General features: G+C 46.5%; 1 protein-coding gene across 1 annotated transcript; it reads left to right on the top strand.

Annotated features, from left to right (window-relative positions):
- The first annotated feature begins 2,439 nt into the window (after positions 1–2,439).
- DOLPP1 (dolichyldiphosphatase 1) lies at positions 2,440–16,777 on the top strand. Its single transcript, XM_080356071.1, has 8 exons — positions 2,440–2,529; positions 9,746–9,846; positions 11,495–11,579; positions 11,840–11,939; positions 12,803–12,901; positions 14,179–14,307; positions 15,057–15,146; positions 16,097–16,777. The coding sequence occupies exons 1-8, from the start codon at positions 2,454–2,456 to the stop codon at positions 16,131–16,133; spliced, it is 717 nt and encodes a 238-aa protein (XP_080212197.1). The 5' UTR covers positions 2,440–2,453; the 3' UTR covers positions 16,134–16,777.
- Positions 16,778–16,971: the final 194 nt, after the last annotated feature.

Here is a 16,971-nt window from a genome sequence, read left to right on the forward strand (position 1 = left end):
TCTGGCGCTAGAATGGTGGTATAAAACAAGGATTGCTCTTCTAGACGCAAAATCCTAAATTTACAAGTAAACTTCAGGGATTTGTTTGCATAGGGAGTCCTCCCTGTTCTACTGAAGACAAATCTGTAGATTAAGCAGGCTATAAAATAAACACAACTCCTTGTCCTCTGAGCAAACTCTTGGGTTTCATTTTCCAGATTCTTTTCAGTTTCCATGGTGTTTTGATTGTGTTTGGGTGGCAGACACTGATACAGTGATAACAGAAAATCCCAGTAAGGAGCAAAATCTCTTAAACATTGTCCAGGTTCTTGTAGCCAACCTACCAGACTCCCAAATGATGGGAGAGAAACCTCGGGTGAGGACTGTGGGTTGATATCAGAGCTGCCCGTCTGCTGAGCAACACAGAAAACTCTTCTCCTTCTTCTGAAGCTATTACAGTATATTTAAATACTTTCTTTTTCACATGATACAGAAACCAGACTCAATCAGATAGGCTGTTTGCTTCCACAGCGATTAACGATTTCATCCAGGCGCTTAAAAATAAGCCTTGGTTAGCATTAATGCGAGCCTGTCATGAACTCTGATACACGCAAATGTTCATGAATAGGAAAATTTCTGTCTCATGCCACACCCTGAATGTTAGTTGAAGGAGTTAAAAGGAATTTCTCTTGGTTTTCACGGTGTCAGACTGTGTATTCCATCTCCAGAGCAGCTTTGTGCTTTCTTACGCTGCAGGAACAGAGCAAAGGCTGTTCCGTGTATTGACACTTTCTTCTGCTGCTCAGGAAGGAGTGGGTGAACGCAGCAATGAAGCCCACAATTTTCAGTGCTTGTCATGGTACATAGATCAAATGTAATCCACTCTGCCAGCACAGCTCTACATTCAACAGCCTGGAAAGGAGGAGATTTATTTAACTCGAATAATGAAAGCAGTAAATCACTCATGCTACCTCGTAGCAGTCTTCCGCAATGAACTGAACTTCTGCTGTAAATATTTGCTCCTTCTTTGCAAATAATAAGATTTGAATGCTGTTTTTCTTCTTGCGATGCCAGGGAGAGCATCAGCCTTGAAGAGCCTGTTGAAATTAATGGGATATAATCATAATTGCCGTCTGAAAACAGGCATATTACAACTGCAGGAAATTGAGTTTTCTCCCCGTTCCTAAATCTTTGCTTCACGGTGAACATGTTAAGGGATGGAAATCCTGCTACACGTGCTTTCCTGACATATAAAAATTAAAGGCAGCCCTTCATTGAAGAAGTTTATCACTTCTTGTGCTGCCCTTGCTTATTTATTTTTGTGTAAGTGGTGTATTTTTTTGAATTGAATTAACTTGGGTGGTTTGGTTTGGTTTGGGGGTGTATTTGCCTTCTGCAGGCGTTTCTGTGTGATGCTGCTCGTGTATCCCCTTTTGAAGGGCTGCGCTGTTTGTGTTCCGCTTTTCCTCGGGCTCCCCAGGTAAGTGTTGCTCTCTGGGGTCACATATGGGAACATTCATTCCAGGTGGGTCTTCAAAATGGGTCGTTTCAGTAGTCAAAGGTATTTGAGGAGGAAGAAAAAAGGTATTACCTGGACCAGGTGTTGCCTGGACTCTGTAGAACCTTTTAAAGGTGCAGAGTAGCATCATTCTACTTTCACATCGGGTTCTGCAAGGACTTTATTCTGTATTTCAGGCTTTATTTTCACGTGTTTACACAGGAACGTGAGTTTTATGTCCACACTCGTCCTTTACAGAGCTCTAAAGGATATGTGGCTATAAAAAAATCCATTGTCTTCCTAGTTTTAAACAAAAAGTTAAAAAAAAAGAGGCATTTTCAACACTTGTCACTTCATCACTCGTGTGCCAGGGGCAAGCGGAAATGGGTTTAGGCTCGTGAAGTGATGTTGTTACATAGTAGTACCCCTAGTGATGCCATTTATAAATAATCTCTTTAAAAAATCATCTATTTTCACGCTTGGAAGAGGTGGCTTAAGGAGGGTTTGGTTTTTATCCAGTGGCAGCGGGCCCGGGGGAAGCAGCAGCTCGGCCGCAGGTCCCGTCCCGGGGCTGTGAGGCGGCGCGGGGCCGTTTCACCCGCCCCTTCCTCAGCCCCCCGGGCCGGCCACCCAGCGCCGCCGCTGATTGGCTAAGAACTGGCGGCAATGGAAGCTGGTGATTGGTTAATCTGCATCTCTCCCTCCGCCAATGACGAAGGGCCATGAGGCCCGCCTTTCTTGCGACTGGCTTGCCCGCTACCTGCGTCCTACTCCTATTGGGCGAAGCGACTAGTAGCCCATTGGCTTTGCCGCTCCCCGGGTTGGATTTTTAATTGGGTGGCTGCGGGTTGGCCGGCGCTTCACCTGCCGCGCGGCGTCATTGGGCCACGGCTCTCCGCGCCCCCGCCCATTGGTCGCACCGCCCCTTAAGTGCGTTCCGATTGGCGGCGGCGGCCCGACCCGGTATCCGGGTAAGATGGCCGCAGTCGGCGAGTGCTCGCTCCCCGCGCCGTGGCGGCCGGTCTCCCTCACTCACGTCGAGTATCCCGCAGGTAACGCTTCGCTTCGGCCCCGCCAGGCCTCCCTGCCGCGCCGCTTCCCCCACGGCGGGGCCCGCCCGCCGCTCCGGGGCACCCCCGAGGGCCGTGCTGGCGGCTGCGAGATACTGAGCCATTGAGCGGCCGCCCTGAGGCGGCGGGTGGCGCGTGCGCGCTGGGGGCGGTGGGACTCGCTGCCGGATAGTGAGCGGCGGGGGGACTCGGCGCTGCGCATGCGCCCTGGCGAGCGCCGGGCTCCAGGGGCTGCCAGCCCGGGCGGGGACGGGAGCGGGAGGTGGGGGCGAAACGCGGGTCTGTCCCGCCGCCGGGACACCCCCTGTGGTCGGGCCCACCGCCTCTTGTCGCTGTCTCCTCTCCATACAGCCCCCCCCACCCCGCAGCCCTCGGGCGTGCCAGGCCATGTGCGGCTGCCCCTGGGCCTCCAGGTGTGGGCCCCACCCAGGGTGGCCCCCTTCCCCACAGCCCCGTGGGGCCGGTGTCCCCTCCCTACTGGGCATCTGGCTCGGTGCTGGAGGTCTCTGCCTTGATGTGTCACAGCCGGCGGGAGCCACACCATGGTGGGGTGGTAGTAGGTCAGAGAGGCTCTCCTGCCCCTCTGCTCTGCCCTGATGTGACCACACCTGGAATATTGTGTCCAGTTGTGGCCCCTCAGTTCCAGCAGGACAGGGAACTGCTGGAGAGAGTCCAGCGCAGCCACAGAGATGCTGAAGGGAGTGGAGCATCTCCTGTGTGAGGAAAGGCTGAGGGAGCTGGGGCTCTGGAGCTGGACAAGAGGCGACTGAGGCGTGACCTAATTCATGTTTATAAATATTTAAGAGGTGAGTGTCAGGAGGATGGAGCCAGGCTCTTCTCGGTGACAACCAATGACAGGGCAAGGGGTGATGGGTACAAACTGGAACACAGGAGCTTCCACTTAAATATGAGAAGACACTTCTTCTCAGTGAGGGTGGCAGAGCCTGGCCCAGGCTGCCCAGGGGGGTTGTGGAGTCTCCTTCTCTGCAGACATTCCAACCCGCCTGGACACCTTCCTGTGTAACCTCATCTGGGTGTTCCTGCTCCGGCGGGGAATTGGACTGGATGAGCTTTTGAGGTCCCTTCCAGTCCCTGACATTGTGTGATCTGTGGGGTGGCCTCGTCCCTGGGCTGGGCTCAGCTACCTGGTGGCATCTGTGGCTGTGCTGGGGACCTGGTGGAGGAAGATGAATCCCTGATCTACCAGCGTGCAGGAGCAAGTTCACATAGTGGCTGTCTAAACAGTGTCTCAGTAACTGTGGTCTTCAGGAGCTCCTCTCCAGGTGCTTTGTGCTGTGATGGTTTTGGATAAGACAGGAAAAAAAAAATATACTTTTTGGCAGCCAGTTGTCATTAAAGATAATAAAAAAAGCAGGATGCCAAGTGTCAGAGTGTTAGTGGTGACCACCTGGTCAAAATCCAAAATTTGGTGCTAATGCTGTCCTCAGTATTGCTAGTTTTGCTGGCGAGTCCCTAACTTGCCGTGAAGTGTTGCTCTGTGTCCTGTTTCAATAGCTGGGTTTGTTTCTGATGAAAGCTTTTCTCACTAGTACAGTGCCTAAAGCTTCTGAAGTGCTTATAGATCTTCTGGGTTGAAAGTACCCATTGAGCCAGGAGACTTGAAATGTGATGACACTGAAAAGATCTGGTGCTGGAAATACATTATTTCTCCCCCCTGCTCTCCTAGTGTGGCTGTTTTGTGTGGTTTTCTGTGACACTTTATGTGAAACATTGGCGTTTCCTTTTCTGTCTTACATTTTCCTTCACCTTGTGCATTCTTCTGCCACCCCCCTTGTCAAATGTATTATTGTGACAGTTTGGGGGAGCCAGGGGAATAGTCTTTCCGGTTTTACTGATATATTTATCTTTGTGTCTTATCTCCTTATCAGAACCTGGCAGTATACACAGGGTGTCCTGTGCGCTATTTGTCGGATTGATTTGGAAAAGGTGGTTGAAATTTCTGCACAAGGGTTATCTGTCAGATCTTAAAGAATAGGACATAACGTGATTATTTTCTCTCTGCATTGAGTGCTTTTAAACAGGCAAATGGAGAAGATGATTGTGTGAAGGGGGTAAATCACCACCGAAATTTGGGTTATGTATTGAGGAGATGTACGCTGTACTTGTGTTAGATAAAACATGCAATTATTGAAGCCTATAAAGTGAGACAAAGGAATAAAACATTAAACCAGCTGGAGGTACAAGAGTTTCTTGATTTTGGTCGAGAAAAATGCATTGCAGTAGGGTGACAGGTCTGATACTTTCATCTGGATTTGGAGAAAGTGCTCAGACATTATTTAGAAAGCTCTTTATGTTCTGTCTCTGTACAGCTTAAGTCCAGGTCCATAAAGCTTCTCGATAAAGTAGATTTATAAAATGGTGATGTTGGCGGTATGCACAGCACATGGAGTTAATGTAGCCTTGTGCTGATAGAGCGGGGCCAGGGTGAGGAATAGATCCTGCTTTTACTAACATGAATTATTAAGCTGCTTTGTTGTGTGGCAAACATTGTCTTTTGCTCTTGGCTGACCCCAGGGGCCCAGGGTGCAGCCTCCTCTTAAAAAATCTTGTGTTTTTAAAGACTTGAAGTGCAGAGCTGCTGCCGTCCCAGCTTTAACCTGCCAAGAGCGATGGTCCCTCTCGCTGTGACCAGGTGAGAAGCAGCCGCTGCTGATTTCTGTCTGGCAGAGAGAGCCTGTTCTTGGGCTTCTGCTTGTCATTGTGAAGGGGAGAAGTATCTCCAGAGGGATGCTCACCCTCCCTTGTCTTTATCTAACCTTTCCTTATCAATAGCGATACGGTGCAAACACCAAACCCCCAGCTCTACTGCCTGTGTGTCTGCTCAGTTCTCTGGGGCTTTCTGTGCTGTCAAGATCAAATGAGAAGCAGTGGATGAACATTGTGGTAGTCAGATGCAAAGTGATGTGAGTAATGGGGTCTGGAGACCTGAGGTGTTGCCCATAGTATAATATACATCAATATATTGCCCATAGTATAATAAGTGTCAAGATCAAACATAGAGCAAAGAAACCATCGATGGCTGTGTTGGCAGCGTGTTAAAGCTGCTGCTGAAGAGGACAGTCTTGAAAAATATTGTCCTGGTGTCGCTTTCAGAAATGTTTGGTCCTGGAGCTTTTTATATCAGCCACTGTGCTTTGGTGAGACCGGGGAACGATGGGGCAGGATGGGGTTGCTGGCAGGTAGGCAGGAGTAATCCTCCTTCTGTATGTCTGTCCAGTAATCAGCCGGTGATCATATGGGGATTGTCATTCCTGGGATGGATATATAAAAACTATACCCTAAATATGTCTAATTGCTCTTCAAACCCATTTCCGCTTTGGATCTCAAAGTGTCTTTGGCGCTGAGCTTTCTAACTTAATGTGGTTATTGTTTCTTTTCTGCTTTCAAGTCCACTGCTCAGTAATTTCATCAAACACTCTGTCATGTGCAGTGAGAGGTAACAAATGTTTGCTGTGTTTTCTCCATATTATGCATGACTTTATAGAACACTTGTGTCCTCTGTTTTCCTTTTTCAGCCGAAAATCTGGGTTATTTGGTATTTTCTGAGTGTCTACCATTTCATTCTTGTTATCTTTGTTGCCTTTCTATTTGCCTTTTCTTTACTATCCCTTTTTAGGTGGTGACACCAGAATCTCATTGAGAAATTTTTGTAGTGCTGTGAGAGTAACTTGAGTCGCTCTTAAAACCTTCTTGCCTTTTTGGCTGCTGCAGAGCATTGGATACGACTCTGAAGGTGGTGGCTCACACTAAGTCTGAGGGTTTCTTGTTTGATAGCAACCAAACACAATCCTGTCATTTTGTGTGTATAATTAGGGTTGTTTTTTCCCGTGTGCGTTGCTTTGCATGGGATGACTTTGTGTTGCAGACTTAAAACTCATCTTCAGAGACTTCCTGCCTGTAGGGTGAGTTGCACTGGAGAAACATCGAGTTCCTGGTTTGTTTGGCTTTTTTATTATTATTTGGAGAAAAGAAAATAAAAACAAACTTCCTCTCTCCAGTGCAGCTGGGCTTCTTAAAGCTCTGCGGCTTTCTGGACCTCTTCATCTCACATTGGACAAGTTCTTTAAGGAGAGAAACCCGGCGTGCCAAACCCTTTCTCTGCAGAATGACACAGAGTGTCCCTGTTTCCTCAGTTGTGAAGGGTGTTTACTACAGTCAGGCAGAGCCGGAGGGGCAAATGTACAGGATTAACCCACCGGGTGTTACTTTGGCCCAGCAATTCTCGTCGTTATTCGGTATCAGCCCATGTTGCTCCTATGGGAATGTTTGTTCTGATAACCCTTGCTGTGATTTCTGTTTAGGGTGGTAACTTGCCAGGCAGGGCTCGTTTTGTAACTAAGTAATAGCTGTCGGGAGAAGCAGATATTACTCAGTTGTTTGGCTGCTTTAATGTAGGGTTTTATGTTTAATCTTCCTGCAGAAGTTTCATGTCTGATGCGCGCCTTTTATGCCGTAATTTAAAACCTCTTGAAGATATTTTTACTGTCGCACAGCTTGTGATATCAGACTATGTGCGAGTGGAGGAAATGGCGATCCATCATGAATATTTACTGGTGTAAACGCCTGTCACACACAATCCGCTGCGTGTTGTCTGCGCAGCTCGCACACATACGTCTAGTGAAGAACATACGACCGGCAGCAGCACCACAAATAGATGCTTCAATAGGAAGCAGTGGTGGTGAAGCTAGATTTTGCGGTAGGATGTGGTTAGGGTGCTGTTGATTCACATTTTTACATTATATACAGGTTAAGCTGTTGTGGTAAAGCTGAGATATTTCCACTGAAAGAATGCTGGGTAAGATGTTGAATCAGAGCAGAAGTCGGTGCTGAATGAAGGCTGTAAAACCAGCTATGAGGACTGTTGCACCTATTTATCTCCTGGGTGCCTGAAAATGAGGTAGTTGGTTTCTTTATTTTTGCACCTTGAGCCACAAATGATGTCCAGGGAAGGCTGGACTTCTAAAAAGCAGGATTTAAACCAAAACCCAAACTATGTATTAAATAGATTTTTCCTTTTGCATTTTTTTCTGGAGGTTTTGTCTCTGTTCTTACTGGTTGGAGGAATTGCTTCAAAATTCCCAAATTTAAAATGAAGAAAACTTAGTTTTTATTGAAAGGTAGGGGTGAGGACCACTTTGCTACATCTGCCTGGATTTCAAACTGTGTCAGCTCTCCTGCAGTTCCCTAGGAATAAATCTCCGAGCGTGCTGGAGTGTGACAATAGGTAGGAGCGACACAAGCGATCACACTCTGCACTGGGGGATCAGCATGGACCTTTCTCTTAGAGCTTTCTTGCCTGGGGATTTCCCATCATTTCTGGGCTGGTTTAGTTAGTGCAGCTCTGCCTTCAACTGCTCAGCTAGCGAATACATTTCTGATGGTGTGAGGGAGTTCTGGTGTAACTCCCAGGGCACAGCAGAAGTGCTGCCTTCACTACACAGCTGTTTATTTATTTACCTCCTCCCCTCCAAAGAGCGGCTTCAAAATGTGATTCTGCTTGATTGCTGTTAGCCACAGTGATACAAAATATTGTTATTGCTGTCTCTGTTCTCTTTTAAATGGGCAGTTGAAATGTTTGTGTTAAGGTTGTTCGATTAAAGGTCCTCTGCCTACATCCACTTTGCGTTACCACAATACATTTGGAACCCACCTGATGTGAGGCTAATCTGCCATATGGTGCAAGAAAAGTTTCAAATTCAGTGTTTTCTAATGCTTTTCAGGTTAAAAACAAACAGAATGTCACTCCAGTGAAAACCCACTATTCTTGGGGTTTTTATCTCTGACTCCTCCTTATTTCAGTGGTGTTGCAAACTAAAAGTCCTGTAAGTAATCCTTGCTGATGGTGTTGCTGGTTCCCAAATCTAACCCAGGGTCTGGAATTCGAGAGGGATCTGTGCACTGCACCTGATGTAACCACAACTATCTGGCAATAGCATCAGCAGCTTGAACTTTGTAGTGGTGCAATAGCGCTGTTTTTTTCCCCAGTTCCAGTATTCAGAGGTTAATGGTTAAAGTCCATTTTACCAAGTGCTGTTTTAAAATGTGGGCTGGGGAGACTCAGTATAGTGCAGTGGAATTGATCCCGGAATGAGTCCAATGCCGAGCCTGCCAGAAGCATTTTGTTTCCTACTGAGAGGAGGGAGGAAGGATAAATGGGGGGCTGATTCTGTTGTGTTCAGTGACGGGATGGAGAAGATCGAATCTCTGAGAATCGATATAGAAAGCACCCTGTCTCTTAAGCTGCTCCTGGGGTTCACAGCATGTTTTTGCAGTGACTGCTCTTGTTAAAGGTTCTTTAGTAGATAATTCTTGCTCTCCTAATGCCAGTTGCTGATCTTGGAGCAAAATTACTCTGAGAATTTTTTTGTTTCCTTGGAGTTTATGCTGATACCTTCTCTCCAAATACTTTTCTATGTGTCTGAGAGAAACTTAGATTGAAATATATTGTTCTTTGGTCTGCCCACTCCTGTGTCTGTGACGGTTCAGGATAAAGCTGATGGTTTTGAGGTGCCTTATGACCTTGTGTGATGTCCTGTCGCTGTTCCCCGACTCACCCTGGGGAGGACCAGACTGGTGGCTCTGCAGGCTGGAGGTCACTTCTGTGTCACATAAGTGGGCTACTGATTAAAAAGCGTCTCCTTCTTTCCCCTTCATCTCCCACTATGTTAAACCATTTATTTCCTGCTCATTTTGCTAATGCTAGTGTGCGTGCAGACACATGGTGAGACAGATTAAGGAGCTGATCCAGCTGAAAACTAACCCATTTTTGTAAGGGAGCGGGAAAGGATTTGTTTGGGGAGCGGTTGTTGGTAACTGCTGGCACAGGGAGGTCACACAAATGAGGGGGAGGGAAAGATGCTGCTTCTCACAGCAGCCGCCTGTGCTGATGTGGGATTAAAGTGACTCTGGGCCCACACCCATGGTCGTTGTTGTAAATTGGCTAGCAGGGATGTCTGCTGAAGGATGCCGAGCTCCTCATCCCCGCTTTGGAACCTGCACGTGAGCGCTGCTGCCTTCGCCTCGGCTCCTCCTCCGGTCTGCAAAATGGAGATGTGCTGCAGTGCTGCGTTTGCTGCTCTGCTCATGGTGATTCGTGGCACCAGCTGACCCACACTCTGGTGACAGGCAAGTACCTGTGAAGTTCCAGCTGATTTGTTTCTCTTGTTTGTTTTCCTAGGTGATTTCTCGGGGCAGCTCTTAGCTTATTTGAGTCTTGGTCCAATATTCATTATTGTTGGCTTTGTAACACTCATCATATTCAAGAGAGAGCTTCACACGGTGAGTCCTTCTTTCCCTTCCCAGCTTCTCCTTATGACAAAAGTGTTTTTCTTTGTCACCTGGTGCTTCTGTGTTCACTCTTCTTTTTCTGTCTATAAAGAGCAAGCTCGGGTAAGGTGATCATCCTGTCAAAGAACAGCAGGAGACTTATCACCTTATCACTTATCACCTGTACCAGGTTAAAAGTTGCTTAGCTTTTACTGACTTTTCTGTTAGTCTCTGGTATGTTTTGGGCATTATCTGTCCAAAAACATCAAGGGAGGTGTCCAAGGAGCCAAAGAATGCTGTTGCAGAGTGGGAACGCTCCTGTGATCCAGCAGGATTGTGGCACTAGTGAGTTCCTGCAAAATGTGCAGCATGTGCTGTCTGTAACTCAGTAGGATGGGGTTGCTTCGAACAGTACTGAGGCAGAAATGGGGTATGAAATAAAATCTGCAGATTCCCAAGGGAGCACATCTGTCTATAAGGGTCACTTCCCAGCTGTGCATCGAATACCAGGGACAAGAGAGACTTGCTTCTGCCCAAATGACCAACAAGGAATGTTTTTGTAATACATAATGCTTTCTGTCTGCTCTGACAGGTAACTGTGAATCAGTGTCATGGATAAATTCCCTTTAGGGGGTATAAACCTCTTGTAACATTTGCCCTTAGTAAACAGATAAAATAGGGCCAGTAAAAGGATTTTGGCAGCACATTTCTAATATAGGGCCATGGTGTCATGGGAACCAGTGGCTCAAGGGACCTGGGAATAGGACTTCTCGGATATGAAGCTGATGATAGCTAGGAGAGGCAGCTGTTAATTTTTGGCAACCTAAAAGTTTCTTGTTGACCCAAAAGGGGCAATAATCTAGGGTAACTATTCACAAATTCATAGGCTTTTTTTTTTATAATAGAAGGGCTTGCTAGGTACAGGTAACGAGGCAAGCGTTGAGGTTGATTCCCAGTTTTTTACGTGGGAAGTGGTTGCTGAGCTGGAGAGCGACGCTTTGCAGCAGCCTGACCCATAGCTGAGGACACGGCACGAAAAATTGCTTCATCATCTGGAATGGGATGGAGTGTGAAGGAGGCAGAGTGTTGTCACCAGCTGGGAATTCGGTCACAGCAGCAGGGCTAATTTAGGGGAGGTGGACGGACTGTTGAATTAAAGAGTGAAAATAAATGCTACCAGTCTAGCTCAGTCCAGAATGTGACTTCATTTTAAACTGAAGACAGCAACTCTAAGATGAAAATATTAATAGAGAGAATAGCCAGAAATCCTAAAAAGCCACCTATTTACCCAAATAATGGTGTATGCACTCCCCCTGTTGGTCGTTAAGGAAAAACAATCACTTAAAACCTGCCCTGTTAAAAAATGTCACTTTTTACACTCGCTGGTGGAAGTATGCTAATGTAATTCCCGTACGGTGTCGTTTTCGTTTCTTTCCGTGTATCAGCTGCTGCAAAGCTGCCTGTACACAATGTATTTCCAAATACACAAAATGAGCTGAAAAGGAAATTATTTTCTTCTGCAGCTAGAGAATTTTGAAGCCATTGGTTTTAAGTAGTCCAAAAAGAAAACTAGAAACATACGGTTTGGGGTTTTGCGACCAGAGAGAGCCTGGTAAGTAGGTGGATCTTTGAGTTAGGATGACATGTCTTGCCTTCACAGATCTCTTTCTTGGGAGGGCTGGCATTCAACGAGGGAGTGAACTGGTTAATAAAAAATGTAATCCGGGAGCCTCGGCCCTGCGAAGGTACGGTATGGCCCACGATGTGGGTTGAGTTTGGAGCGGAATGCTAACTGTGGGGGGTCGGAGGGTGTTTTCCCCCTTTGCCTCATGTTGGCTTTGGATGTTTGGGTGTAAGAAGGCTGGCAGAGCCATCTGAGCAGAGACGTGTCCTGTGAACTCATGTGCACACACTCCAGCAGAGCGGTCTGGCTTCACATCTGGAGCGTTCCAGCTGCTATGCACAGAGTAGACCTTGACCATACTCTTTCTTCTTCTCTTCCCAGAAGCCCATTCAACAGTGACCACAAAATATGGGATGCCGTCCAGCCACTCCCAATTCATGTGGTTTTTCTCTGTCTATTCCTTTCTGTTCCTTTATTTAAGGTAAAAATTCAGTGTCAGGTTTTGGCTGTTAATATGTTGAAACACCTGAAACAGATGGCTCCCTTGTTGCGTGCCACTTCAGTGGCATAATGGAATTAAATCCAAGGAACTGCACAATTTGCTGTGGCGAGGGTGGATGAAGCATGTCTATCTCCATCTGAATGTAGGACGGTAGTTACCATTGCTGAAAACCGCAGGGTACGGGTGGGTCTCTGCCTATCTGGGTCCAGCTCTCCTGTTTGCTTTTTCTAAGCCAGGATGATCCACCAGTGTGAGGGAAGAGGGGGGGAACAGGGAGGAGGAAAGAAGAGCTGCTTTCTCATGTGTCTACTCAGTTTTGTCAGTGGGGTTGTCTGCAATCTTTTAGATGATTCCTGTCGTCCACTTGCATGACTTTTTAGTTCATCTCTCATACCCAGTACTGGTTTTACACGCTGTGCTGTGCTTTTCTGAAATTCTCGCTGGAGCATGGCTCTGTCTTGCGGCTCCATGTGTGGAGGAAGACAAAACTCACGGTTCCTCCGAGCTTTGTGGACCATGGAGGGATTCTGACGTCTTGGCTCCCTATTGCATATGCTCAGCACGTGCCTTTTGCATCAAATGCCGTAATTGTGAGCATTCTGCCTTCCATCACAGCAATCCCTGTTAACAGTTGGAGAGAGAGAGAGAGAGAGAGAGAGAAGTGTGTGGCTTTCTGGCTTCTCTGTAACTGCTGCCAGTGGGGCAGGTTGCTGCTGGGATGGTATTGAGCTGCCCATGACCCCACTGGAGTAGAGCGTCCGGGGGTTTCGGAGGTAGTGAGGACAGAGGTAAGGACCACTCAGCTCCCTGCCACGGTGCTAATGGCTCTCCATCTCTTTCAGAATGCACCAAACAAACAATGCAAGGTTTCTGGATTTACTATGGCGACATGTGCTGTCCATCTGCCTCGTCACAGTGGCTTTGCTAGTCTCATATAGTAGGTATGGAGCAATTGTTTGTCTTATGCTCTCATACAGTCTCGCGGCCTTTGACAGCCGTGAGACTTGTTCGTTATCCTGCGTTTCTGACCTAACTCGACTGCGTTGTACGAGTCAGAGCTTTGCGGAAGCTGCTCCGTTGCCACGAGACCCTTCAAATAAGCAAAGGTGCTGCGTGTGTGTGGTGCTTCACATTTATAAAAGCCAAAATTGGCCGAGCCTGCCCCAAACCCCCATCAGATCCATTGCCATGCTCCAGCCTCACCGCCTCACTAACCATGACAGCCCTGCGCTGTGCCCCGGCACACCGGCCTCTGCAGCATGTGCCTTGCGACACTTGATCAGACTGTTTTGCTTGAGCATTAGTTGATAAAAACATTTATAGCTGTTTGACTTGCGAGATTTAGTTGTATTAAGATGAATGAAGAAAACGAAACTTCAGTAACAATTTTTTTCTTTTTAGTAGGTTAAAAAATATATACGCATGCATATAAAATGAGCTCCAGTGATTAGAAACTAGACAAATTCAGGCTAGAAATAAGGCCATGTTTTCCATAGGAAAGTAATAACCTGTTGGCACAGTTGATTGTACGCTAGAGCTGATTCCTTATTGCTGGTTATTTTTAAAATTCTGACAGGATAATTTCACAAGAGATATATGGTCTAATTAAAATGAAAATGTAAGGAAATCTAAGTGACCTGCATGAGGCAGAGGGTCAGATAAGATGATCTTAGTAGCTTTATGATATATGGCTGAAAAGCATTTTCAACGTGACTCACGTAGCTCACGTGCACAGGTAACTTACCAGACCATTCACACGGTTTTCTGAAGGGCCGCAGTCCCAGTCAAAGCACTGTGGTGGCGCAGCCTTCGTGCTGTCGCATTTGAGAGCGACAAAATCACAACAAAAATGACATCTGTGTTCTTAAAAGCCTTTAAGCCCCAGTTTTGGTGGCTTGGAGGGGACTTGTCCTGTTGCTGACTTTGGAAAAGTCTCTTGTGGGAACCAACAGTAATAGTTCCTCAGGTAATCCAGAGATACATGAATAAGAATGTGGAGGGTTATTGAGTTAAGCTTGAACTAGAAGCACTCTAAGCCAAAACTGCTGTACCAAGGAAGACACTTTTTCTCCCCCCTTTTATTTTTTTTTAGCTAAAAGAAAGAAAAAAGTAACTACTTTTAACATCTGGAGGGTAGCTTGGTCAGAAAGTCTGAGTGTCCAGTGAAACCTCAGCCCTCTTGTTTTAAAGCCTGTCTGACTCTTCTTTCCCACCACAGGGTTTATTTGCTTTACCACACCTGGAGCCAAGTCTTATACGGAGGTGTGGCAGGAAGCATTATGGCCATAGCCTGGTTTGCCTTCACACAAGAGATATTAACTCCTCTCTTCCCAAGGATAGCTGCATGGTAAGTCTCTTTATTTGTGGAGGTTTTATTCCTGCAAGTCTGCAGATTGCTTTTTCCTCATTTGAGTCCCTTGCAATGAGCTGGTAGCAACGGTGTAGCCGAATTACCTGGCAAAAGAATATTTCCTGATCAATCAGTGTCAAAATTGTACCTTGTATCTGAAGCAAAACACACTTCAGTCTCTAAAATTCTAGTTATAGCTGTGTGAGCTCTGACTGTAAATGGGCTGCTCAGACTTCTGTGAACCGCCTGAGTTACAGATGTTAGACATGAGAATTCCTGGGTTCTGTCCCAGTTTTGCATACTGACTGTTGTGTAACCTGCTTGTTCCTTGCACATATACAAAGGAACATATATCTTTGTCTGATGTGGCTGGGGGAGAGAGGAAGTTTAATAAACTGCTGTGTTTGTAAAGCCCTAGTAAAATTGCAAGGTGTGGCAGAGTGCTGAAGGAGCTTGTCAGGCAGAACAGACCTTTCTTAATGAACATCTGATGAGCTACTGAAATTGCTAAAGCCATTTAGATGTAGTATAGTTTGGAATCATTGTATAAGGAAAGAAAAAAGAAGAGTTGTGGGGTTTTTTTTGATTAAATTTATCAAGGAGCCCTTTTCACAGCCTGAAAGGTAATAGAATAGTCATGTTAAGTCTGGAGCAGTTTTTGTGCCTTTTTTGTTTTTTTAAATCAAAATTGTGGTGGAGAAAAAGTCTAATTATTTGTCCCTTTCTACCACCTTGTCCATTTTCAGGCCAATTTCAGAGTTTTTTTTAATCCGGGACACCAGCCTCATTCCGAACATCCTGTGGTTTGAATACACAGTCACGAGAGCAGAGGCAAGGTGAGTTTTACTGGGGAGTGGGGGAGCTGTAGGTGGCTTGTCGGATGTAGTTATTAATTTGTTTTCTAATATGTGGGTAGGATAGTGCAGAGTAAAGCAATACTGAATGGTAGGTTAACTACTCTATCTAGAAGGCGAATCTGGGGATTGTGAGATTAAAAAAAAGTTTCATTTAACCAATGTTTTGGCTCCCTAGCCCATGTTTTTTTTTGCAAGCAATTGTTTATAGAATCATAGAACGGTTTGGGTTGGAAGGGACTTTGAAGCTCCCCCAGTGTCACCCCTACCATGGGCAGGGACATCTTCACCAGCTCAGGTTGCTCAGAGCCCCGTCCAGCCTGGCCTGGGATGTCTCCAGGGATGGTTCATCCACCACCTTTCTGGCCAACCTGGGCCAGGCTCTCACCACCCTCAGTGTAAAAAATTTCTTCCTCATATCTGGCCTGAATTTCCCCTCTTTTATTTTTAAACCATCACCCTTGTCCTGTCGCAACAAGCCTTGATGAAAAGTCTGTGCCCATCTTTCTTATTGGCCGCAATAAGGTCTCCCTGGAGCCTTCTGCAGGTTGAACACCCCAACACTCTCAGCCTGTCCTCACAGGAGAGCTGCTCCAGCCCTCAGATCATTCTCTGGCCCCTCTCCGACAGGCACTGAGGACCCCAGAGCTGGATGCAGCGCTGCAGGGAGCTCTCACCAGAGCAGAGGGGCAGAAATCTTTATAATCTTGCATCCACACGTGAGTTTGTGCACCCTTAAGACACAGTGGATGTTCTAGCACTATAAAGAGTAGGAAGGACCAATCTCTTGTAGACTGTGGTGGGGGCAGCTTTATTTTTATGTGGAGCTAAGCAGGGCCTTACTTAATCCTCCTATTTCACCCGCTGGTTTGCCACAATACCCCGCGATGGCGTCGGGGCCACCACGCTGACCCTCCGTGTTGCCGTTGCAGAAACAGACAGCGCAAGCTGGGTACGAAGCTCCAGTGACGTGGGAAACGCGGGGACCAGAGCGCACGTTTTAACGGAGACGAGCAGAGACCTGGGAGCAGCGAGGAGCCTTTTACCAGACGGACCAAAGGAACAGGCAGGGACCATTCCCCAGACCTGAAAGCCTTTGCTCTGCTTTAGCAGCTAGCTGGATGCTCCCTGATGCATGTGGGACCGTGCAGGAGTTAGAAACTCATTTTTCAACACCGATGCACATTGCCGGTTGGAATGTACCATCGTGTCTACGTCAAGGGCGGGGGGAGAAAATGCCTGGTGTCATGTTCGGGGGAGGGAAAACCAAAAATGAATCCTTTCTGTGACTTTTCTTTTTTTTTTCAGCATGAAATATACACACTATTTATTTATTTTTTTAAATTGAACTATTGTTTTTGGGGTGGGTGAGGTATTGACTGTGTGTTTTGCTTCTTTTGTTTGGAAGATGATGACAAAACTAATCTCAAGTTGACCATGCTTAAGTAGGGCTTTTAATTTTTAAGAACTTCGTAGGAGGGAGGGGAACTAGGATGGGGTGAGCTAAGCAGAAGGGAGAGGAAAACTTCCTGTCCTTTCTGTGACCAGTTTGGGAGATCAAAATCAATTCCAACTGCACTTTGTATGGATGGAAAGACTGAAGATCTGATTTTTAACACTAGTGACAGTTCTGCAGGGAAGCCTGCACGGGTACCGTTAAGCGGTGTGTGTGTGTAAAACAAAGGAAAAACTGAAATATACTGACTATTTTTTTTCCACTGCTGCTCCTGTTGTATAATTAGCAAGAGTGTCTCTCTCAGAATCTCTTGTAGGTGGCAAGATTATCATACATAGCTCATGTTTACTC

Source organism: Nesoenas mayeri (assembly GCF_963082525.1).
Source record: "Nesoenas mayeri genome assembly, chromosome: 18".
NCBI lineage: Eukaryota > Metazoa > Chordata > Aves > Columbiformes > Columbidae > Nesoenas > Nesoenas mayeri.